The sequence below is a fragment of the Chelonia mydas genome, chromosome 11 (genome assembly GCF_015237465.2).
Source record: "Chelonia mydas isolate rCheMyd1 chromosome 11, rCheMyd1.pri.v2, whole genome shotgun sequence".
Lineage (NCBI taxonomy): Eukaryota > Metazoa > Chordata > Testudines > Cheloniidae > Chelonia > Chelonia mydas.
Window position 1 is genome coordinate 64,418,022 of NC_051251.2, and position 26,236 is coordinate 64,444,257.

Sequence of the window (26,236 nt, forward strand, 5' to 3'; positions counted from 1 at the left end):
GGTCTTTGCAGATAGGTTGCTTCTCCTGCCTCATGCAAATGCAGTGACTTTGAAAAGGGAAGTGGTTCCCAGATTTGAGGAGTAATCTCCTTTTGATCCCTGGAGAGCTTGTTAATAGACTTTTCAAATCATTTTTTTAATAATAAAGAGGGAATGGTGTCAAAAAATACAGGTAGTGTAGTTCAGCACGCTCACTCAGTTGTATGGCACCACTTTACATTCCAGGAGGGTCTGGCCGACAAGAAGGACCATTGTATTCTGTGTTTGTACAACATCTTGCACAGTGAGGTGCTAGTCCAGTACCTAAGCACTACAGTAATCAAATAATAATAATAACAGCACTGGTTTTTTCTACCAGAGCAGCTCATTCATACAATACCACGGCAGGGCACTAGAGATAGCTCGCCGGGCACTGATGTTGCTGCAGCATGAAGAAGGCTGCAGGCTCAGCTGTGAGCAATTACACACTTTGTATTGGGAGATGATGAGCACTTGGGCTAATGGTGTAATTCGGGGGGGATATAAGTGGAAGGAACAGGAAGCAATGGGAAGGTCGGAAGGAAAGCTCAGAGGTGAGCCTGGGCTGAGGAGTGAAGGTTGTGGGGAAGCCACCTTGTGCTGTAAGTCTGCAGTTATGCTGTGATGCTTTGTAAGGAAAGAATAAATATGGAGCTGGTGAAAGGGTAATAACCTAGGGTGTGTTTGTGAACGTGAGGCCACATGAACTGGCCACTCAGCAAAGTACACTGGGTAGTGACTGAGGTGCCCTGTGACAAGTGGAGGCTTGTCCAGGAATATTAACCCTTGCAGCTGAGAGAAGGAACCTTGAGGGGTAACCTGGGTGAAGGCAGGTGATCTGGGCACCAGGGACAAGATGCTGCGCTGGCTAGTGGAAGAAGAAAAGGAGATGTAGAAGACCCAGCAGGCGGAGGGGCAAGCCCTTCTGGGTTGTCAGGTGGAGCAGCAGCAAACGTTGCAAGAGTTCTTCAGGTAACAGACCCAGATGCAGCAACAGCTGCTGCGCAGGCTGGTGAATGATGGGCCTGAGACTATGTAAGATGGCACCAGGGGATGACCCTGTTGCCTTTTTACTTTGAGCAGGTGTCTACTAGCTTCAGATGGGACAAGAGTGCATGGGACCTTTGACTAGCCCCTTATCTGGCTGATATGGCCCTGAGCGAGTGCCAGGCCATAGATTATTATACGCTGAAGGCCACTATTTTAGAAATACTGCCAAAAATTCAGGGCATCCCAAGTGGAATGGCAGGATACGTCCCTATGGCCTTTGCAGAAATTGTTAGACTGAGCCATTTGATGGGTACAGCTGGATAGACAGGAGATTGAGGCCCTAATGGACTCTGTTATTCTGGAACAGTTTACACACAGCATCCCCGAGATGACAAGAGTCTGGGTTTGGAGGCATCAGCCAGAATCCTTAGAGGCGGCAGTAAAATTAACAGAGGGTATGTGGAGGCAGACTTTCCCTGGAAAGAGCTCCATAGCCCTAGGACCAAGGACAGGGGGAAGAAGGCTGAAGAACCTCATGCTGTGAAGCCCAGGAAGGGATGCCCGGGACTAACAAGGGGGCCCCAATTGCCCACACAATAGTTTGCCCCCCCGTGCAGGGGCAAAGGACACATAAAGAGAGAGTGTTCCTACGTGCACTACAGGTTCGCAGAGTTCTGTGGGTGAACAGGTCTAAAAGGGGGCGCGGGGATAAGGACGATTCCTGTCAAAGTAAGCTGAAGCAGAAGGAAAGTTTAGATGTAAACTTTAGGGTAGGGATAGTAAAGTTGTTGCCTTACTTGGTAATGTTAGGAACAGAGGGGACCTCATTCCCCTTGTGTGAAAAGGGTAGATGATGGGGGTGGGGGAGGCAGGGACCCGAACCAGTTGGGTCAGCACAAAAAGCTCACGAGTGTGGATGCTCCAAGGAGTCCTCCAGGTTCAGTGCATGAGAACCCTAGACACGTGGTAACACGCTCAGAAAGATGTGAGACCCTGGAGGACTTGGAGGGAGGAGTAAAATGCGAGGAGGGGAGCGGAACAGAGTGTGCTAGCTCAGGGACACTTCGAAGAGAAGGAGGGAGGAGGCTCTGCTAGCTCCTGGGAGGAGCAAGCCCAAGCCAAGGCACAGGATGGAGAAGAAGCTGAAGAGAGGGAGAGGGGTCCTGCCAAGGAAGCTTCGGTGGGTGAACCTACCCTGATAGTCCTGAACCAGGGGCAAGATAAGTCGGGGGAAGAGAGGGATCCCGAGGTGGTGGCTCTAGAGGGACAATTCACATGGGTAGATATAAGCCAAGAGCAAAGTAAACTGGAAGAAAGATCTGTGGGGTGTGATGACCAATGGGCAGAGATGGAGCTGTGGGGAAAATCTCCACCCTCTAGGAGTCTTTTGTGGGTGGAAAGCAGGAGACCCTCACTGGTGGTCCATGGAAGGCCAGCCCCAAAGGGAACAGGAACCCTCAGTAGAATACCAATCCTTTAAAGAGGGTAGGGTCCAAGAAGCAAAGAAGACCTCTTTCAGAAAAGGCCTCAAGTGAAATAAAGGGGGGCAGGGTATGTGTGTGTGAGAGACAAGGCACTCTTAGTAGTGACAGGGCACTATAAGTAGCTGGTCACTGATGTTGCTGCAGCATGAAGAAGGCTGTAGGCTCAGCTCTGAACAATTACACACTTTGTGTTGGGAGATTGTTAGTACCAGGATGGCAATCACTGGGCTACCGGTGTAATTGGGAGGACATAAGTGGAAGGAATAGGGAGCAAGGGGAAGCTCAGAAGGAAGGCTCAGAGGTGAGCCTGGGCTGAGGAGTGAAGGCTGCGGGGAAACCACCTCTTGCTGTAAGCCTGCAGTGATAGTTTGCAAGGAAAGAATAAATACGGAGCTGGTGAAAGGATAACAACCTGGGTGTGTTTGTGACCACATGAACTGGCCAGGCAGCAAAGTACACCGGGTAGTGACTGAGGTGCCCTGTGACAAGTACAAATTCACAAATAACGCAAAACAGTGTCACAAGAGTAAACTCTTTGGGCCATGTCTACACTAACAAACGTACAGCGGCACAGCTGTACTGATACGGCTGTGCCACTGTAAGATTGCTTGCATAGCTGCTCTCTGTCGATGGGAGAGAGCGCTCCCCTCGACATAATAAAACCACTTCAACGATGGGCTCTCCCGCTGACATAGCACTGGGCACACGAACGCTTATGCCGACTAAACTTAGGTCACTCAGCGGTGTGGTTTTTTTCAAACCCCTGAGTGACACAGGTTTTGCTGACATAAGTGGTAGTGTAGACGTGGCCTAACTCCTCTGACTTCAATGGAGATTTACAAAGTAAAATTGGGAGCACAATTTGTACCTCAATATACCAAAAAACAAAGAAAAATGGCTAACTATGACTACAGGGCTCTTAACTAGCCACTTCCCCTAAAATGGTCCCTTAGCACATATTCTAACTGCTTATGCTAACTCTTTGTTGGATCTTGTGTTTAGCTGTGACACACTGAGTACCTTTTCCAGACCTGAAGAAGAGCTCCCTGTAGCTCGAAAACTTGTCCCTCTCAGCAGCAAAAGTTGGTCGAATAAACGATATTATGTCATCCACCCAGAATACAGAATCCAAGTTTGCGTTTCAAGCACTGAATATTATCCAACACAATGAAAGGAGAAAAAAACAACAACTCAAGGCTCGAATTATAATCTGTGATAGTGTGAATATAACTTAACAGATGCAAAATGCTGAGTCCATAGGAAAAAATACTAGTTTATGAATTGCATGTACGAGTTTTTGTGTTTGCATGAGTTCAGAATGACCTTTCCAGTACAAAGTGCACTTCTTTGGTATTCATTCATTCATGAACATGCCTGCCTTTTTTGTACACGTCCCCTCTTCAATACATACCGTCAGGCTGCATCAAGGGCATCTGCTGCCTGGAAAAACACCTCCTATCATTCCCCTCTTTGAATCTGAAATTGAACAGCTGTGTGCTATTTTATTTTGGAAGTGTTGTCCTTCCCTCACCGCAGCTCTAGTGATGAGTGAATATCCAAGAGGTTTGCTGGCCAGGTTCAGATAAGCCCCTCCGCGTTTGTAGTGCTTATCTAACTGATCTGAGGTTTGCTTTCCCATTCCCCCAGCTACATCCATCTCCTTTCCTCTGGCCACCTATGCCCATTTCTTAATTCTCAACCCTTCTCTCATACAGGCCCACAATATTCTGGGCATGACCCCATCATGTAGCCTTACCCCAGTGTCTTCCCCTCTCCTTAACTTGTATCAGGCATCCAGCTCTTCAAACTAGTTACCCGATGCACTGTAACTGAAGGAAATACTACCATGCGGTACTTGCATTCTGTTCAGCTAAAGCTTTTCCAATTGCATATGTATTACTGAGAGAATGTGGGTACATACATAGGGCACTCAAATCCTTTGGCATAATATATGCCTAAGTGCTGAGCTGAGCGCCCAGTTTTATGTGTCTACCTGCTACTTTGAGTGTTCAGTTAGGAGATCCAGGGATTCTATTTAAGGCATTCATGCTTTAAAACTGGGGCCACAGTTTTAAATCAGTAATGAGAATAATGTATGAAAACAAATGTATCTTTCTCCCTCAGTTTCTGAGTTCATTATACATTCCCTCCCCCCCCCAACTCTGTCTAATGGGGAATGCCATTACATTTGGGGAACATACTGGAAGGAGTTGCAGGAAATACATGATGCTCACCAATGTTTGGCGAGAATTAGGACACTGCATGGAGTCCATTTCAGCTGCTGACTTTGTGATCTTTGCTGAGACATATTTGTATTGTTAGTTGTAGTGCAGCAGCATCTAGGAGCCGCAGTCATAAACTAGGACGCTGTTGTGCAAGGTGCTGTACAAGTATGGAACCAGAAGAAGGTCCTGGCCCAAAGAGCTTACAAGCTTTCCATTTCCCTACTTTCTTTTGAAACATGTTGGTAGCAACCACATTATTTTTTCCCCTTTTGTCCAATATGTGTAACCTGTCCCCAACATCACACACCAGAACTCTAGGAAACCTAATGGGTAGAAAATCTTTGTAAGGTTACAGTCCTGGAGACTACTGGAAGAATAAATGCAGCTGTTCCTAATCTACTTGTTAAATAATATTCCAGAGTACTGCCTTAGTGTATCTGAGCTCTGTTTATTCACTGTATAAAATTGGTTTAGAAGGATTAGATTTTTATTGGTGAATGTCTGTAAACGACAATTTCACAGTGCACATGCAAATTGTTGACAAAATATTTCTATTGATGATAACCTAAATTTACGGATAGGCAATGTAAGAAAAATGCTTGCTGAAGACTTATTAGAGTTTGATTTAAGGATATTTACTTTGTATATTTTTGTGTGATGTTGACCTCCCGCCCGCAATAATTTCATGCAAATGTTAAAATTTAAAGTGATACAAATAGAGAAAATGCTTAAATAAACATTGACAATATTACACACATAAAAATTGTATCAAGCCAATGTATCAGGAATTTCTCTGGTTGTTTCCTGGAATTCTCTCTGTCCTCCAGTAGGGGCAGTTAGTATTCGATGTATGATGCAACCTAGTCAACATGACCACAGTTCATCTCTGTTGTAAGTGCTCTTCAGAGGAGGGGAGGGAAGAAGGCGGGGCCACACTGAGGACTTTTAATGCCAGAAAGCATGGGAAGGCAAAAGAGAGTGCTGTGCTGTCAATCCAACACGCTGGCTGCTCCTCTTTTTTTTTTTTTACTGTAATTTGCAGAAGTACCTGATTGCCTGTATCTAAGTCTAAAAAAATACAAGTAGGATATATCTTTCTTTTTTTAACTTTAGTTACCAATCAACCTATTCAAGATGACAAGAATTTTGACTGCTTGCAAAGTGGTGAAGACTTTGAAAGGAGGATTTGAGTTTTGCAATGTGACTGCTCATCATCACTGGCGTTTGTCAAGGACTGGTACCAGATTTTTAAGTGTCAAGGTAATAATAACCAAGCTCTCGCTAGTATATGTTTAGCGTGCAAATAAACCGCTTGATGCAGATAAGTTGACTGACTTAAAACTGAGCCAAATTAGGCTTCTAATCCTTACTCTGAGCCTGCTTGGCTACAGGGTTTTATTGACTAGGACTCTGTAGTCAGAGCTGAAATTGTAGGGTGAATTGCACTGAAAGGTGAAAGTTCATTATTCCTGTTAAATATTATAGAGGTATTTTCTTTTCAAATACCTTAGATCTCCAGAGTGCTGATAGCGAAAGGAGCTGATCTTCTTGTTTTAATAGTAAAATACTTACATGCCTGTTGAACTGGGCTTAACTTTTAAGCATGTGATTATGCTTATTAAAAGGGGTTATACTGGGGTTTGGCCCTGAGACTCTTAATACATGGGAGATACACAGTCCTGTGCCTCACACTGGAGCCCTTTATTTAAGTGGCTGAAATAGTATCAGTTTAGCTTCCAGTCTTCAACACAGAGGGCTGAAGTCACCAGCCGCTCCTGTCTCCAGCTTTACCAGTGTAACTCAGTTGATTTCAGTGGAGTTATGTTGGTGTAAAGCTAGTGCAGTGAGGCATTAGGCCCTGTGTGTAAATTCTGTAGCACTTGCAACAAAAGTTTCATCATCAGACAGACCCAGACTAGAACAGGCCTCTGCCTATGTAACCTGCCATGGGTGCTGGAACAATTTTGATAGTGGGGTACTGAGAATTATTGAACCAAACTGTAAACCCTATATAAAATGGAAAGTACATCAAACCAGGGGATGCTGCAGCACCCCCTGCACCCCTAGTTCCAGCACCTATGTAACCTGCTGCCACAGTACTATCAACAAGCGTCAGAATCATAACTATGGGGAGTGTATAGGAAAAGCTGTAGGGGAAGCCAATGGGTGTTATCTAACATAGTTAATTCCCACCATATGAGACTAATCATCATTGTCTCTATCCACTGAGGCCCCCAGTTTCCCTAGACACATTTGTAGGCCATTGAATTACAACAGAGAGCAGCTCTCTTAGCTCCCACCAGAGATCTGTTAATCTTACACCACAAATCATTGTAAAGATGAAGAAAACTGAAGGAGGAAAAAGGCATCTCTGCTTCTTGCATAGGAGCCAACTCGTGCTGGGTCCCATCTGACATCTAGGACTATGGGCTTTGAAAGAAAAAGAAGCATGAATTATGGAAGTTGGCAAATATGTTAACATTCTAAACTAGGACACTTGCATTGTTGTTGGTTTATTTCTGGTGGAGCCTGCCATCTTGCTTCTTCCCTTTCCCAAGAATCTACTGTGGACATGAATTATCCCCATGTCTGCCCCTGACTTAAAATCCAGTGCAGAACCCTTCCTTCTGCAATGAAACCCAGGGCTGCTTCAGCCTCTGCTCAGGTCAGGAGAGCAGGAGATCTTCCTCTTGTGATGGCAACTGCAATCCTGCTTGGCAAATTAAACACCTGCCATCCTTACAGCTGTAGCCAACACAACCATTTGAAGAAGAGACATACTTAAATAAAAATCATGCATGTGGAACAAATGATATAGCTTTCCACACTGTAAATATGCAAGCCAGAGGCATTCAGTTCAATTCAATGAGACTTTATTGGCATGAGAGGCTAGAGTATGTTGAAGTGCTGAAAAAGCAAGACAGACCCTTCCAATGTGTGTTAGAGGATCTGCTTGGGACAGGGTTCTGTGCTGGGGATCTGATCCCCGGTTTCCATTTGTCACCAGTGTTCATTCCTGACCTGGTGGCAGGTTGCTACAGATTGCAGTGTCATTTCTGCCATCTCTCGCCTTCTTCCCATGGTCACTGATTCAGCATTTGGCACAAATCTCCCTTTGTTTTTTACATTTCACGGTAGTGAAGTATCTGGTGATACTAGTATCGCTAGGGTGATAGTCATTTGCTGGGCTCTGGACCACTTTAGAGTGTTGATGGATTTGATTTGGTTTTCCCAGTGACAAGTATATTGGCTTTTAATGTTCGGGTCTGGCATCTTGTACTTTTTTAAAGGACAGATCTATAGGGGGGTATGCACATATACTGTAACTCGTCAACGGGACTGGATAAGGACAAGGCCCGCATGGTCACTTTATAGGAGTCTGCTAGGTTGGGTGGCGCATCCAGTTAAAAAGGTTATGACAGAGAAAACTGCCCAGCTGTTTTGGTCTTGTTTTAGTGTCCTCTGTGTGGTAGCTAACTCTAAGCTCATAAGGCTACAGAGTGATTTCCTAACACAATTAGCTCTTTGTCGATAATACATTCATCCCAAAATACACCTGTTCATCTACTGTATTCTTTAGTGGTCTTTTTAATGGTAGCTTTTGGAATATTTAAGAGGGTGTGACCTTAAAGCCATTGAAGGTGATAAATGCAAGTGTAGCTACATGTTGGCTGGTGGGTGGTTGATCAAGGGCAGCGTGGTAAGATTCACCATGTATAAAGAGAGCTGAGCATTTATACGTTTATAAGTGGGTTGTGACAGGCTGCTTGCTATCTTCATCATGACTCCTTCACTGCTAGACAATTGGCATCAGCAGCTTCTTTCCAAGGGTTTTCAGGCACCTGGCCTGCCCTATTGGCTAATGGCATAAGAGGTGGGTGGGAGGCTGATGCAAGCAAATAACATGCATGTTCTTTTTGTTTTGCTCATTTATGTGTGGTTAATGCCTTCCAAATGTGTGCTCTGCCCAGGGAATGGTTAAACTTATGGAAGATGAATGTGGAAACAACATCTTCTGGCTTTATCTTCTTAATGAAGGTCACAGCAAAGATATGTAAATACACCGCTGGCTGGGCTATATGCAGGGGTGAACTTTGGAATTTTGGATCTAAAAACATGAGCTAAAAGGCCAGGTCCATTACCTTGAAGGCAGCAGCAGGCTCATAAACCTCTAGACACAGTTTATCCACTAGCGGGGGACAAAGAGCCACATGATGTTTGCCTGGCTGTTATTACTCCTGGGGGAATTCTGCACTATTGTGCACACACATAATTAATGTCCCCCGCAGATTTTTTTTGTTCCCTGAAGAAAAAAATTATATTCTGACAAGGAAGAAAGGGAAACAGGAAGAGTGGTCATGCGCCTCCCCAGCAGCACAGGTGTATCATTTCAGGCACCTGGAGCAGCTGGAGAAGAGGTAAATCACTAAGGGGGGGAGGGGGGGGGGAGGTGAGGCTCCTGCCCTGCGCCAGGCTCAGCTGCTAGCCCTGACTGGACTGGGGAGGACAGAACTTCCTCTTCTTCTGCAAGGAGTTCTCAAGCTGGGTCCGGGTCAGACCCACCACCAGAAACCTTCCTGGCTGAAGGAAGATCCACCCCCCACCCTCTTCTAGCCTTCATTGCTCCTCAGCCACAGGAGGAGGGGTTACTGTATAGGGAGCTGTCCTCCCATCCATCCAACCCCCATGCATCTGAACCCCCCCATACCCAGATCCTGCTGCTGAGCTCACCCACCCTACTGAGCCTCACCCCTGCATCTGGAATGCCCCACACCCAGAAACCCCACTGAGGTCTTCCCCTGACACTTGAACCCCCACCCAATGAGCCCCATCCCCCCTGCACCTGGACCACCCTGACAAGCCTCCTGCACCTGGACCCCATCCCACTGAGCTCCAACCAGCTGCAACCACCCCTGCCCCCGCTGAGCCCCACCCACCTTCACCTGGACCCTTCTGCAGAGTCCCGTTGCTCCTGTGCATCCAGATCCCCCATTGACCTGCCTGCACCCATATTGCCCCACTCAGAACCCTCTCAACCCACACCTGGATCCCCCCACACTTGGTTCCTGCTGAGCCTGCCTGCCCACAGCTGGTGTGGCTGGCGTGGAGGGGCAAGGCCCTGAGGTGTTTATGGAGCAGACCCAGCCTTTGTGCTGTGTCAAGTGCATCTCACTGATGAGTCAGTGTCCTGGGGGTGGGGGGCTGCCGGGTGATCTCCCAGCTCTGTGAAGCTGGTGGCCTATGTGCCCCACTGCCATGTTGGACCCTCCCCATATATTTACTGACAAATAAAATTTGCATTTTTCTGGCACAAAATTCCCTCAGGAGTATGTGATGTAGGACACTAGTAGACTAGGTCAAAAATTTTAATTCAAAATTTTTGGATGAAAAGTGACATTTGAGAAAACAGAAATTCTCTCATAACATAGGTTCATATAGTTTTTTTCAATAAACCCCTCACCCAAAACTTTGCTTGTTGTTTTTTTCACACCTCCCTCCCCTCAAATTTAGCAAAACTTTTGATGAAAATAACTTTAATTTTCTTAGGATTTTTTCATGGAAAATAAAATACATGTCCCTTGCAACACTAAGCACTAGTCTCAGGTGTTTGTACAGTGAAGAGCAGACCTGATTTTTTGCAGTTTTTTCTAGAAGTGGTGAATGTTTCAACTTCCAGGTTTGACTTTCATTACGGATCATTTGGCCACCACCTTCTTATTCAGCTCATATCTTTGCAGAAACTACCTTGCTAGCTTATATAGTTAGAGCTGAGCAAACAGTTTGCAATTAAAATTTTATCTTCTGCTCACAGATTATCAGGTGAGCAGACAGCAGATTCATTGTTCAAAATTATTTGGTTGTTTTTTTTAAATTTATTTTGGCAAATTACTTCTAACTCTACATTGATCAAGAACAGTTTTCTGCAAGTTGTTGGTATCCACCATTTGACTCATGCTGATCAAATATGAGAGGGTATTTCTGGTCTATGATAGATAAGTACATGAGAACTGTTGATACAAATGTAAAATCTGATCTTCGCAAAATCTTGTGCACTTAGAAATTTTATTCTTGCAAACTTTAGTGACGGTAAAATTAAATGTCATCAATGTGTGAGAAAAGCAAACATGTTTGGGGCAGAGGGGAGAGGATGAATGTTGCCCAAGCAACTTTATTTAGAAACAGGGAATTTTAACAAATATTTTCTCAACACGCTAAATTTGGAGAGTGAGAATCATCCTATATAAGCAGAATGAGATGGGAATGTTCAGTTATCCATCCAATCTTAGATCCGAATGGGATTGATTTTTTGCTAATACTCTAGGAGACAAAGAATTCTCAAAGTATTTCTGATATCAGGTTGAAAACTAACAAAGATAAAGTAGTAGGATTCCTGTGCTGGTTGCTGGTGGCGGGATGATGTATTAGGTAAGGATTTGTATATGCATGAATATACATATACTTAGTGACACAAAGGGGTAAGGCAATATTTTTTGTTGAACCAACTTCTGTTGGTAAGAGACAAGCGTTTGAGCCTCACAGAGCTCCTCTTCAGTCTGGAAAACTTACTCAGTGTCACAGCTAAATACAAGGTGGAACAGATTGTTTTGCATAAGTGGTTAACACACATTTAAAGGAACTACTCAAGGTGAAGTGGCCTGTTAACACCCCTCCAGTGATTGGGGGCGGGGGGGAAGAAGGGGGAGCTAGGAGCTGGGCAGTGGGGTTCAGGGCTGTCCCTACCCATATGCAAAGTACGCAGCTGCGCAGGGCACCAGGAAATTTGGGGCACCACATTTCCTGGTGCCCTATGCAACTGCATGCTGCTCCTGCCCCTGCTCCACCTCTTCCCAGCCTCGCCCCCACTCCATCTGTTCCCCAAAGCCCCCGCCCTACTCCGCCGCTGCCCTGCCCCCACTCCCCTGAGGACTGCAACAGGGCCGGGCCTGCACTCACCGGCGGTGGGAAGTGCAGTGACCCGGCCCCAGCCGGGAGTGGTTCCCCCTGCTCCCCAAGCCCAGCCCCCACCCTCCCCCACGGAAACCTGGGCCCACCCCCAACCCCCACGTGGAGGCCTGCCTCCCTCCCCATGGAGGGGCGGCGTAGGGCCCCAGAATAGCTAGGGATGGCCCTGGTGGGGTTTTTAGTGGGCAACAGACTGTTGTAATAAGCCATAAATCCACTGTCTTTATTAAGACCATGATTTTTAGTGCCAAGCAAAGTTATGAGTTTAAGCTCCCAGGCTTGTCTTTTGAAGGTATTGTGCGGGTTGCCTTTGAGGATGAGGACTGCGAGGTCAGCGATAATGTTCACCCACAAGTAATAGTGTTTTTGTCTTATCACCCAAGGGGGAACACTTTTCACACAGGCTATGTCTACACTGGAGACTTTCCAGCAGCACAGCTGTACCTATGGAGCCGCGCTGCTGTAAGATGACTTGTGTAGCAAAGACGGGAGAGAGCTCTCCTGTCGACATGATTAAACCACCCCCAACGAGCGGTGGTAGCTACGGCGGCGGGAGAAGCTCTCCCACCAACACCGCGCTTTGCACACTACCACTTATGCCGACAAAGCGTATGTCGCCCCGGGGTGTGTGGTTTTTTTCACACCCCTGAGCGACAAAAATTTTGCTGACCTAATTGGTAGACATGGCCTGGGTCTGAGTACATTTCCCAGCTCAGGTCTACACTACAGACCTATATTGGTATAAGTACTGTCGGAGTGCGTGGCCATCCCTCCCTGTCAATCTCGGAGAGAGGCCACGCCTCCTCACTACAACTACCTTGCTCAGAGCTATGAAAAATCCACACCGCAAAGCAACGGTTATACTGATCTCACCCTTGTGTAGACAGCACTATGTTGACAGGAGAGCTTCTCCCATTGACATAGCTACCATCTCTCGGGGAGGTGGATTAACTACGCTGACAGGAGAAGCTCTCCTGTTGGTGTAGGAACAGCAGCGTTTTAAGTGTAGACCTGTCCCCAGACCTGAAGAAGAGCTCAGTGTAGCTCGAAAACTTGTCTCTCTCACCAACAGAAGTTGGTCCAATAAAAGATAATACCTCACCCACCTTATCTCTCTAAAATCTGGTGACTGACAGGCTACAACGCTGCATACAGTAGTCAACTTGTTTGAAAAATCTCACTGACACCCTGGATTATTGGAGGTGGATGAACAGAAAAGGAAAAGCAGATGAGTTAGTTGCAGCTCATTTAGAGATGAGCTTGAAACAAAACTCCTGACCAGAATCCTGTTTCCCCTCAGCCTTCGGGAAACTTCAGATCTAGATCTGGATCCAATATTTCCAGACCAAGTGCTTCTCAGCTGTGTGGGAGGAAAGAAATTGGCTCCTACAATGGAGAAGAGTTTGGCTTCTGAGCTGATCAAAAAATGGGGCAAAAAGTTTGTTGTTTCCATTTCACTGTTCATTTAGTGACCCATTCTCATTTTCAATGAAATTTTTCACAATATATTTCTGATATTTTAATGGAATTTTTTTTACCCAAATTTGTTCCCTCATTTTCAGTGAGTCAGTAAATGAGAATTTGAAACCGACTTCACTAAAATTTCCATGAAAATTGGTTTGGAAAAATATTTTGGAAAATTCCACAAAAATGGTACAATGTTAAGAACACCAACTGTCTTTTTGCAGTTAGCTTCATTTAAAAAAAACAACAACCACCATTTTCTGATAGGATAAAAATTGTGTGGAAAATTGTGACCTGGTCTGCTTGAATTAGGGAGATGATGAAGAAATAAGAGACAGTGCCACCAAGAGCATGCTGAGTCTGATACTGGACTGGCGTGTTTCCCAAGAGGAGGATGACACTCAGTAAAACACTAACATGGATGAACTAGGAAAGAAAGGATTTAAGATATAGGATAGCAGATGTGACGAGTTGATAAAAATAAATAAAATAGAGTTGTCAACACTTAGTATTGATATTATGGTTAAGACAGCAGTTAGGCAATTGCTCTATGGATGCTGATGTTACTGTTGACACAAGTGCTGTAGACTTTAGGGAAAAAGAAGCAGGAACTGGGATACGTGCATGAAGCAAAACCATCATTCACTCATGTAGCACAGCGATACAGCATTGCAATCCAATACAGTCCATTGATTCTGCCATCGTGGTACATCGTGGACACTTTTACTGCATTAAAATTTTGCTCTTGCCCTTTGTAAGCTGGAATCCTGTTTGAACAGTCTCTCTTTTAAGATGTTCCTGTTTCTGCTCTGGCCAGGTAGACCGAGAGAGCAGCCTTTACAAAAATATTTTATATATATTTGGTTCTGTTGCTTCCATTCCTATCTTGAACAGGGCACAGGCAAGAACATGGTCGTTCTTTCTTTTAATACCTTCTTTCTGAACTTTTTTTGAACCTCTGTGCTTGAGAGGGGCAGAAATGTGGGTATACTTTATATGGAGATGGGCCTGAGACACACAAAGATCTAGATAGCTTTAGGCCAGGGTTCTGGTTTAAGGCACAGTCAGGGATAGGGTTTGCATGCAGATTCATTGGGCAAAACTCATTTCTGTTGTATCTGAGCCCCACATAGAAAATAAGGATCAGTGGACCTATTAACGTGTAACAGTCTCTAGAGCAGCCTCACAGCATGGAGTCTGGACTCTTATGGGAGTTAATAGAAAAATAGTGAAAAAATCATCTCATCGAACTTAATAGAGAATCAAATCCTGCCTGTAGAAGTCTATAAAATTGTTTAAAAAAAACCCTGAAGAAATTGTATAATTCTCTATTAAATTCTATAGGTTTTGACTTGAATTATCCTAGAACTTTCTGGGTTTCATCCATATTAGATTTTATATAACTTTTGCATAATTGTACCCGACCTGTCCCCTCTCCTAAATACACCCAGCCAGAGCAAAGTCTGCTGAGTCGCTGGATTTGGGCCTGCATGAAGATTTTATGATTTAAGTAAATTTTTCTAGAAAGTGGCTGATGGAGAACATAGCGGAATGAGCTCCCAGGAAATGGGACCCACCCTGCTCCACCAACATATGTCAACCCTGAAAAGGAAGGGATGCCTCAGAGAAATTCAGTCTTCAGAGCAATTCACCCCTTACCTCTTCTACTGACCGGGGTGATGGCTGGCTTTGTCATGGGGATTCTGGTCAACTGGAAGCAGACTTGAGACCACTAGTTGATTTCACTTGGAAGAAGGGGGCCTCAGGGAATGTTTACTGTAACAGGGGAGTTAACATAATAGGGTTCACTCTAATGGAGTTTAATTGCATTTCAGAAACGAGCAGCGATACTGCAGCTCGTATCACGTAGTCCAAGTCCAATGCAGTTAAGTAGGGATGTAAAGAGTAATATAAGCCAGAAATAGAAGGCATGTAACTAGAGAGACAAACTGGTAAGGAGAGGATTGGAAGATCTAAAAAAACAAACAAAAAATAACCCACCAGGAGCAAGCTAAAAATATAATTAGAAGAGGAAAATAAATAAATCGAATGCTGGGTTTTGAGACTATTTCAGACAATATCAAAGGGCTGTGCAAAAATATTTGAGGCAGGCAGAAAGTAAAAGAGAAAATTGGTCCATAGGAATTGGAGAGAGGGATTGAGGAAACAGCAGATCAGTTAAGGAGTTGCTATACTTCTGTCTGCTCAGAGAAGGAGGAGGATGAGTGAAATGCAGATCCTATTTCCAGATGGGCGGGGGAGAAGTTAGTGCACAGGTATACAAGAGAAGGAAAGGTAGTCTTGTAATTAAGAGTGAACTGGGACTTTGGGGATCTGGGATCAATCCCCAGATTTGCTAAAAGTTTACTGTGTGATCTTGGGCAAGTCACTTAATCTCTTTGGTCAGTTCTCTTTTCTGTAAAATGAGGATACTACTTCCTTTTGTCCATCCTTTGTGTGTCTTGTTTACCTAGATTGTAAGCTCTTCTGGGCAGGGACTCTTACATGTATGTACAGCACCTCTTACAATGGGGACCTGGTCTTGGCTGGGACCTCTTGATACCACTGTAACACAACTAATAATAATGAAATTCTTGTGACTTGAGTAGAACAGTTATTGAAGTAGCTTCCAGCACAGGGATTACACATTGCTTTGACCCATGGAATTCAGATACAGAGCCAAAGTTCCCCAAGGCTCCAGGGGAGTTGGAGATTTGGAGTTCAGGACTATTATAGAGACAGGCCTAAGGTACAAATTTCCTATCCAGGTCTGAATCCAGAACTGAACTTCTCTACAGTTTAGGAGGTTCGTATCCAGCGTTCTGGTTTGTTTCCCTCTCTGTTTGAACAAAATCAGAGCTGGCCCAAATTATCACCCTAAGGTCAGACTGAATCTGAATCTCTCTTGAGTTTTAAAACAAATTGAGTTCATTTTCGTGTGTGTTTTTTTTTTTAATAAGAAATATTCCTCCTTCTCTGCTCTTCCTGATTTTTAGCCAGGAGCAAATATAAATATCTGGCTTGGCTGAAATCAGGAATACTGGAAATTGCAAAAGAGGGGCTGATTATGTGTAATTTTCAGTTGGATTTGTAGACCAAAATTGCTTAGAGTTTGCTTCAAGAGGCCTTTCTGCCTCTTTTTTTTTTTTTTTTTTTTTGAGGGGAGACTCCAAGCTTGCTATAAGTCTATTTGATCTTGAGGAAGAGGCTGCATTACACTTTCAGCACCAGGAATCTGCTGCTGAAGAAATTTAGGCACTGCCACACCTGTGGCATTTTCTGCCCATCTGGCCAGTTGACTGCTCCATGAGAAGACAAGGGTGTATCCTGGAACAATCATGGTCTGTCCTTAATAAATGCTTCCTGCTTCAGAAAACTGCTTCTAAATAGAGAGAAACAAACGGGCTCCCACACAGCTCAAGTTCCAGCGTGGTTTCCTTTGTTTACCAGTGACCACATACTATCTGGAACTCTACAGCACACAGAGACATCTAGTGGCTGAATAGCAGACTGCAAGTAAACATAGCATTACAAAGACAATTGAAGAAAGTGTGGGAGCCCGTGTAACCCACACACCTCCTGGTGTGGTATTCTGACCCATCTAGTGACACTGAGACTACTTAGAGAGAGAGATTAATGAGTCTGCTCTACAGCCTTAGAGGCTCATGTATTTAGCTGCAGAGGCTCATGTATTTAGCTGCAGAGGTCCCAGGCTCAATCTCGCCCACTGACGACCGGAGGCTGTCGGCGTTATACTGGCTGTAGCAAGAGTATATTGAAGCGGGGAGAAATAAATCCTGGAAGTAAGTGAGGGGTTACCCTGCCTAGCAAGCCTAAATAGTGGAGAAATGCTTTTTGGTTCATTTTGCTAAGTGATTTGAAGCAGGAAAAAAAAAACAACCTCAAGAGAAACCTGGAATTATGAAAAATTGTTATAAAGTAGAAAGGATTATGGCAAGTGCATTAATGTTAATTCTGGGATAGTGATATTACAGGTCTCAGAAACATTCTCTAGACTACAAATGGAATGCTGCTAGAATAGGGAATGTGGCTAAAAGAAGCTTTTTAAGTGCATGCACTGCACTGCAAATACATATCAGTTGAGGAAAATGGTTTTCCTTTACTACACATTTATGCAGTGCCTAGTGCAATGGTGTCCTGATGTAGTTGAAGCTTCTACGTGCTATTGCAAGTATACAGGAAATCTAACAATAATAATTTACATGTTAATCCTGAAAGGTGTTAAAGCGCTTCACAAACTGTATTCAGGCAGCACTGTTAAACTGCGGTCACTGCTGGGGAAAGAGATTAGCCAGACAGCAGCCAATACACTTCCCAGTTGTGGCAGGAGATGAAATTTTAGTGCAGGCTACCAAGGAAAACTCCTCTTCTGAAAAATGCCAGAGCTCATACAGAGTGGGATGGAACTAGGGTTGAAACCTTTCTAATGGCTGGTAGCTGGACCCCTGAGGCCTCACCCTTTCTCTGCCTCTTCCCTCCCCCCCCCCCCCCCCCGATTAAAAAAAAAAAGCCAACAACGGACATCAGGTCTTGTCAAATGGCATCAGGACACACAAGACAAAACCTGGACTGTCCAGGTGGAAACTGGATGGGTGACAACCCTAAAAGGAACTCAGTTTTTAAGTGGAAATCTCCTCTACAGTAAAAACTGATAGGCCCAAGGGGCCTTTTTGTGGTCTGTAAGGGTACATCTACACAGCAAAAAAAAAAAAAATCCCCACGGCCGTAAGTCTAAGTCTGGGTCGGCTGACTTGGGCTTACACCATGGCATTAAAAATAGCAGCATAGGTATTCCTGCCTGGGCTGGAGCCTAGGCTCTCGTAAGTGGGGAGGGCCTCAGAGCTGGGCTCTAGCCCAGGCCAGAATGTCTACACTGCTATTCTTATCCCTGTAGCACTAGCCCTGCGAGCCCGAGTCAGTTGACGCAGGCTCCGAGACTTGCCAGCATGGGTGTTTTTTGCTGGGTAGATGTAGCCTCAATCACATTTCCTATTAAATAAAAGTAGGCTAGCAGCTCAGGGATGTGCTAATGCCCACACTAGAAATGTGAGTAAGAGTAGTTGTTCCAAGGATGCTGAGTAAACAAACAAGGCTCTTAGATAATGATAGACCAAGGAGAGGGAAATATCCCCACATCTCACCCTAGCTCTAGGCATGCATGCATGCATGCAGGGGATAGTTCACCAGTGCTGCAAAGGGTCTGTACAAAGTCCATTGTACTCCTTAAATCTCTGCATAGGACTGTGTGGGTGTCTGTAGGTAGAATGGTATACAATGGTTGTGTAGGGATGTCTGAGAGCCAGCTGTGTGCTGCAGAAATGACTTCTGGGCTGGTCTTGTGTCTGCTGGAGCAGAAGTCTGTTATGGGGACAGGCCCACGGGGTGGTGGTGAGGGATCTGGGGTGCGGGTGCACATTTACAACTGGTACAGAGGGCTAGAGGTTACAGCAGCAGCCCCTATCCCAGGTTGTTTTGAGGGCTAGGTCTTAACTCCCTAAACCACTCTACCTGCATAGAGCTGGCTTTATGTAGGTGGCATGCATTATCCTCTAAGAGAACAACATCTTCTGAGGCCAAGAGTTTTTAAAAGAATGGGGTTCTAAGGTTGGGCTCCTAAGTTGATATTCAGCGTTGGAGTTTTCAACAGCACCTAGGACAGGGCTGGGCAAACTCTTTGCCCCTAGGGCCACATCTGGGTGTGGAAATTGTATGCAGGGCCCTGAATGTAGGGCTGGGGCAGGGGGTTGGGGTGCGGGAAGGAGTGTGGGGTGTGGAGGGGGGTGCAGTGTGCAGGAAGGAGCTCAGGGCAAGGAGTTGGGGCAGAGGAGGGGTGCAGGGTGTATGAGGGGGCTCAAGGCAGGAGGTTGGGGTGCAGGAGGGTGTGGAGTGCAGGAGGGGGCTCAGAGCTGGGGTTCAGGGTGCAGGAGGGGTGTGGCGTGCAGGCAGGGGGCTCAGGGCAGGGGTTGGGGTGCAGGCAGGGGGCTCAGGGCAGGGAACTGGGGTGCGGGAGGGGGCTCAGGGCAGGGGGCTGGGATGTGGGGGCAGGAGGGGGTTCGGGGTGTGGGCTCCAGCCTGGCGCTGCTTACCTGGAGCAGCTCCGGGGTGGCAGCGGTGCACACCGGGGTCAGGGCAGGCTCTCTGCCTGCCCTGACCCCGCGCCGCTTCCGGAAGCGGCCGGCACCACGTTCCTGAGGCCCCTGGGGGGGGTGGGCAGGGAGAGGGGGCAGAGGGCTCTGCAGGCTGCCCTCGCCTGCAGGCACTGCCCCCAGCAGCTCCCATTCGCCGGGAACGGGGACCATGGCCAATGGGAGCTTTGGGTGTGGAACCCATAGGTGAGGGCAGCGCGTGGAGCCCTCTGCTTCCCCCTCCCCCAGGGGCCGCAGGGAAGTGGTGCCGGCTGCTTCCAGCAGTGGCGCGGGGAGCTCAGCGCCATGTGGGGGGCAATCCTGAGGGCCGGATCCAAAGCCCTGAGGGGCCGGATCTGGCCCACGGGCTGTAGTTTGCCCACCCCGGACCTAGTAGCACAAGTCCCATAAAAAATCTAACCCCATAGCCCCCAGATGAGTGCCCTGATTTTCAAAGGTTCTGGGCAACCGGCAACTTCTATTGAAATCACCTTTCATTTTCAAATGCCACTTGTGGTCCATGTGCTGCAGACCCTTTTTATTTTAGTGGCTGTAGAAGGTCCCTCTGAGGAAGAAAGTTCTTCTATAGGCAACGGAGCGTACAGGCCCTCTGCGGAAGGAACCGCTACTTTGGAATGAGAAGTTCATCAGACTGATCAGCGCTATGAGATTTGGAAATCGATTGAGCTATATTTCATTAAGTAATAGTTGAGGCTGGAATTGTCAGAGGGGCCCTAGGGAGTTAGCCACACAGCTGCTATTGAATTTTAGTGGGAGTTGGGCGACCTTGTATATCTCCACCCATGGATACAGACACCTAGGGGCATGTCGGGGGGGCACGTCTTTAGCACCTCCCCGTAAAAAAATAGGGATTGCATTCGTAAATAAAGGAAATACTGAGTTTGGAACAGACACTCATGTATCTCACTTGATTAAGCATGGACAAATTTAGTCATGGTACAAAACTATTCATTAATGGCATATTGAACAGCTAAATGTTTTTATTAATTTTCACCTTTAGTCCCCACAAATTAAAAAAAAAAAAAAAAAGGCCCGGGCAGTCTGGGTTCTTCCACAGAGAGGAGAACCGTACTAATTTGCCCAGGTGACTGGGAGACCCCTTGAAAATTACTGAATGTTGCATAGTAGTAAGTGAATGGAAAAGAGAAAGGAAGACGCAAAGATAGTACTTCAAATGTATTTTAATTCAGTTACTTGTCAAATGTAGTTTGTACAATGTCTTGTCATATACTAATAAATGAACTGCAGTGTGTTTATAACAGCAATGAAGTTCTTAATATGTGACATTTTGGATGAATGTTTGCTGTGATTGTTCAGTGCTATAAATGAAATTCCTCCTGTCTTGAGTGTTCATCTAATGTGCCACAAATGGAAAGTAGTTTCTCCATCCCCTTCTGCAGCAAAGTGATGGTGGCATTTTCTTTTTAACAACAAAATGCAAGGGATCACCCTCTAAGATATGCAGAAAGCTACTTCCAGCAGCGACAAGCTTAGCACAGCTCCTCCAGCCTTGGCCACTGGAGTTTCCATATTGGCTCACACGACTACTGCTACTGCTTTTGAACCAGCCCTATTTGGGTCCTGGCTGTGGTATTTTGTCAGGACTGCATGCAGAGTTCGGCTGCCAGATGGGGACTGCTAATTTGTTAAATCAGCTCTAGGGAAAGGCATAGTGTGTAGTGGTTAATGCTCAGAACGAGGAATTATTTGCAGAACTATTCCCAGTGCTCCCACTGACTCATATGACTGTGGGCAACTCAAATAACCTCTCTGCCCTAGTTTGCTCAGCTGTAAAATAGATCATAATTCCACAAAGCATTAAAAAGCTAACCTTCGCTATCTGTTACTGCACACTTACCACAAAGATCTATTTGAAGTAAAGGAGAAAATTGAAATAGTGTCAGATACCATCGATAAGAAATGCTGGCTTTTTAATGGGGATGGCTGTACTTATCTTCCGTGCAAGGGTGTTGTGGCTTAATTAATGTCATAAAGAGTTTTGAAATCCTCCTATGAGCAGTGGTTGTAATTACAAAATGAAAGTGTTAGGTCATCAGTCCATAGCCACAGCAGTCTCTCTGGGCATAATTCCTACCTATGAAAATTAGCTCGTCTAAGTGGGAGTGCAGTCACTGACTTTCATGGGCTGGGAGTGGAATACAAATGTGATGGTATAGTTACAGAAACTCTAGTACAAAGTGTCTTGATAACTTATGGGCCCCCTGTAGCACTTCTGAGGGAAGAAGGCATGCAAACTGCAGTAATCAGAGACGACACGCCCACAATACCATACCTAGCCATCTCATTCCTGTTCAGCTCAGCAGGCATAAGCTGTAGAAACCATGAACGTGCTCTGGATGGATGTTTTTTACCTTGCTATATCAAGTAATTTTAAAACAAGGCAAAGTACCTATGATGACAAGAAAGTTTCTTTGAAAGTGATGGACAAGTGACAGAAACATGACCCACAAGTACCAATGCTACTCTAGCAAAATGGTCACAGCAGTTATAGTTTATATCATAGTTATCCCAGAGGCCTGTAGTGGGGTCAGCTGCCTTCAGAGTGCCACCTCGTGGCCAGAGGTACCTCGGCTATACCCTACCTCATTTTTCCCCTTCTTGCACTCCATGCAGTGCAAAGGAAATTAAACATTCCCTACTTGGTGTCCAGTTTACTCAGTCCTCCGGTCCACTGGTCCTGCAGGCCCTAATCTCAGTTCAGTGTCTCTCTCGTGATAATCTGAAATACCACAGTCTTCCAAAATGGATCCCAAACTCACGCAGTCCTCATGTCCGTTTCAGCGGGGCACAACCCCCTCTTGTCTTTCTGCTTCCTAACACCTCCCACCTAGAATTTGTCCTTCCCCACTGGTGCCTTTCCCCCAGCTGAGTCAGGGCCGTGCAGGAGCTTTCTTAGGCCAGGGCTATAATAAAAAGTTAGGTCAATCCAGCTACATCACTCAGGGGTATGAAAAATTGACCCCCGCAAGTGACGTCATTAAGCCGAACTGACCCCTGGGGTAGACCATGCAAGGTCAATGGAAGAATGTCTGTTGACTTAGCTACTGGCTCTCAAGGAGGTGTTTTTACAACAGGGACGGGAGAACCCCTCCCATCACAGGAGCAAGCGTCTGTGCTGCACGGCAGCACTCTACAGCATTTTGAGGGAAGACATAACCTTACTCTCTGCCGGTATAGCCAGAGATTCATAGCTTCCCCCCCGCAGCTTACTGGAATCACCTGATTCCTCTCAGGTGTGACTCACTCTGTAATCAGGGTTTGCTAGCCCCAGCCTTCCAGCCATTAAGGGGCGAGCCACCCTGTTGCAAGGCCTCAGTGATGCATGGGACCTATTGTGCTAAGCATCCCTAAGACAACCACTAACTCATTGAGGTTAGGAAGAAGCTCTCCCTGGGGACATGTTATTCCATAAATATCTGCTGTGGGGTCTCTTGCATCTTCCTCTGAAACATCTGCGGCTGGCCACTGTCTGAGGCAGGATGCTGGACTAGATGGACCAAGGTGTGATCCAGTCTGGCAATTCCTATGCACTAAAAGCTGGACCTGTGAGGCATTTAGCACTGTGACCCAAATCCCGCAAACCACTTAAGCACATGCTTAATTTTAAGCAGATGAGTTATCCCATTGAAGTCCAAGTTAAGCATGTGCTTACGTACTTTGTTGGATTGGGGCCAGCATGCTCATTATCTTGTCAGATTGACCCCCGAACAAACATGTAGTAAAACAATGACTTGCCTAAAGAGTTTATAACCTCAGTTAATTGCAAGATACAGAAGGAGGATGAAATGAACAAACAGTCTGGGTAGGCGGGGGCAAAATGGTCCAACAAGCACGTTTATGTCTAACCTAGCTCTGTACTCAGTTTAACTTGTCTCCCACTTAGCTGTTGCCAACTGACTGTGCTCTGTAAGAATCATGGCAGAAGGAGGCATCTGAACGGGGCTAAGGTAGTAGACAATTTCTTGGGGATGAGGGAATTTGTGCTTTGCATCACAAGTGGCATGGGAGCCGTGTACCTTGGATGTTTTCCTACTAACCTCAAGTCTTTACCCAACTTTGGGGTGTGCTCATTTAAAATACAGATCTGAGTGTCATCATATAACTTGTTCCTCTAGGCACAGACCGCAAACTTGGTGCTAGATGATGGAACGAAGATGAAGGGCTATTCCTTTGGCCATCCATCGTCCACAGCTGGTGAAGTTGTCTTCAACACTGGTCTTGCTGGGTAAGGCAAACACAAAGGATACATAAGTAGGGATGCTTTTTGTAATGCAGCACTAAACTATGGAAAAAAGATAAACAGCTGCCTGTTCATTATTATTATTTATTATTAAATTAATAATAATGCATTATTTGTATTATCATAACGTGAAGGAGCCCTTGTCATGGACCAGGACCCCATCGTGCTAGGTGCTGCACAAATACAGAACCAAAAGACAGTCCCCTACTCCAGAGAATTTGCAATCTAAGTATAAGACAATAGACAACAGATGTCTATAGACAGACTAACTGAGGGGTACAAAGAAACAATGAGACAATATTGATCAGCATGACAAGCAGTGGTCAGTAGCCTAACTGTGGTCAAGTTTTTTGTGTGCATCATGGCAAAGGAGATTTTGAGAAGGGATTTGAAGGTGGAAAAAAATGTAGTTTTGTGGGTATTTCTGGGGAGCTTCTCCCAAATGTGATAGGCAGCATCATGGTAGAAAGCATAAAGGTTCAGTGGTCACGTGGACTTTCTGAACATTCTATCATGCCATCCCTATTTTGCAAACTGATAACTAGGGTAAATCCCTTCACTCAGCTTTGAAATGCAGCCACTTCTGTGTTGAAACGTGGTAACAGCTTAATGGCACGCAGCAATAAGTTGTAACATACTGGCCAAGCGTGTCTTCATCTCCCTTGAGTGGCTAGGTCCCATATAGTGGTATATGAGTCTGCTTCTGTCTCTAAGTCAATAAAGCACGTCCTTTAGCTCAAGCAGTAGAGGCTGATGCTTTCAAATCCACAGGACCCAAGTTCAGCCCTCCCAGAGGTTCTGTCCAGGGGCATCATTACAAGTGGTGACTCATACAGGGATCAAACATAGAATATCAGGGTTGGAAGGGACCTCAGGAGGTAATCTCGTCCAACCCGCGGCTCAAAGCAGGACCAATCCCCAATTTTTGCCCCAGATCCCTAAATGACCCCCTCCAGGATTGAACTCACAATCTGGGTTTAGCAGGCCAATGCTCAAACCACTGAACTATCCCTCCTGTTGAGCTCTGAGCCCCTCATCTAGCAGGAGTGTGTGATGCTCATGAGCATGTTGGGACTCTTTGTCCAACTTCAGCGTAGAAGCTCATGAGTCTGCGATAGCCTCGGAGCTAGTGGACCTGGTCAATCAAACAAGATCACTGGCCACCTTTTCTGCAGGATTGTCCAGATGAGAAAGTCAGCCATAGTGCAAACTTGCTTGATACAATAAGATCATTAGTGAGGAGCAGCAGGCCTCAATGGGAGGGAGAATCAAGACGTTTCTGAGGTAAAATTGAAGCTCAGGGTTTCAGTTCAAATCTTTGTGCACCTGCTCCACTCTCCCCAAACTCTGCTCTCCCTAACTGGAACAAATACCGCAAGATGGGTTTTTAAATAGTTCCATTGGTGAGAACACTAAATTACAGCCTAGGAAATCTGTTTGCAAAGTTTTGCATCACAAGGCAATTAATTATGTTTTTCGACAGCACTAATTACTAGCTGTGTTAATATACCTGCCAACAAACAACTGTTTAATATAGATCAAAATGATGGAGGGCACTCGAGTTCTCTTCCCTGTGATAGATTATGGGTAATAAATCTTGTCACATCGCAAAAGTCAAGCAACACCTGATGGATTAATTTCCCTTCAACACTGCAGCTCAGCAGCAGGAGCTGGATTTAGTATTCGTTTACTGACGATACGCAGAGGACACACTCAGAAGGAATGGCCTGTGCTGGGGGACAGATGGGGAAGAAGCAAAATATGAGGTTAAGGTTTATTTTACTGTCCATGGGCATAACCTCATCCCAAACAACTCTGGTTTTGCAGGACTGTCCCACTTTGAACCCAAGCCCCCTGTCCTGGTTGAAGTAGAACATTTTCCATATTGAGTGGCACCCACAGCCACATGTGCGTTAGGCATGGTGTGTGCCATTGGCAGGGGCAAAGTTCAGAAGGGCAGCGGCTTCAGCCCCACTGGGAGTGCGCAGTGGCTTCAGGAGCTCAGGGCTGGAGGGCGGGACCAAACCAGGGTGGACTGGGCTGGGAGGCAGGGGCTGAGCATCGCGCAGACTTGGTGGATGAGGTGCTGAGCCCAGGAGCAGCAGCAAAGATGGCTCCCAGGGATTGGCGGTGACCAGCTGCATCCCGCTTTAGGGTGGTAGGAAACCCTGACTGCTATGGAGAAGAGAATGTGGCGGGGGGGAGGGGGGCAGGAATTAAACCTTGCAGTGTTCTGGCAGGGCACAAATGTGGCTGGGTTTGTCACAAACAGGGATTGCTGGGCAGAGAGTGAGACCTCATAGCACTCAAAGTCCCAGAATAATTAAGGCCTCAAGTATCCAAAGGAATCCATTCACCCGTGGATTGACTTTAATGACACTGTACCAGGATAAGGGTCTGCAGGAATAGATAGACGTCTTGGCCTTAAGTCCCTGTCAGGCACAGGACCTGGTCAGGATAGATAGCAAGTTACTAGTATGGAAGTGAGTGTGCTAATGAGCTGATGTAGTGTTGGCATAGGAGTGACTATGCCAAGACCTCTCGTAAGCCTCTGAGCAATGCCCTGTGTGAACTGAATGTTACTAGAATCCTGACTATGTTCAGACTGAGCTTGTGAAAATTAGTACATGGAGCCATGTCTTTTCAATGACAAACTGAACTCTT

General features: G+C 45.8%; 1 protein-coding gene across 3 annotated transcripts in view; it reads left to right on the forward strand.

Moving 5' to 3' along the window:
• The first annotated feature begins 542 nt into the window (after window positions 1-542).
• CPS1 (carbamoyl-phosphate synthase 1) overlaps window positions 543-26,236 on the forward strand; it is a 130,108-nt gene continuing 104,414 nt past the window's right edge. The window contains exons 1-4 of one of the 3 annotated variants that reach the window (XM_043525746.1): window positions 560-620; window positions 778-990; window positions 5,831-5,977; window positions 23,448-23,557. In XM_043525746.1, the coding sequence (XP_043381681.1) occupies window positions 5,852-5,977; window positions 23,448-23,557 (236 nt within the window). In that variant the 5' untranslated portion in view covers window positions 560-620; window positions 778-990; window positions 5,831-5,851. Of the gene's footprint in view, window positions 650-777; window positions 991-5,830; window positions 5,978-23,447; window positions 23,558-26,236 lie in introns of all 3 variants that reach the window. The other 2 variants (XM_043525745.1, XM_037913020.2) reach the window with 2 other exon arrangements.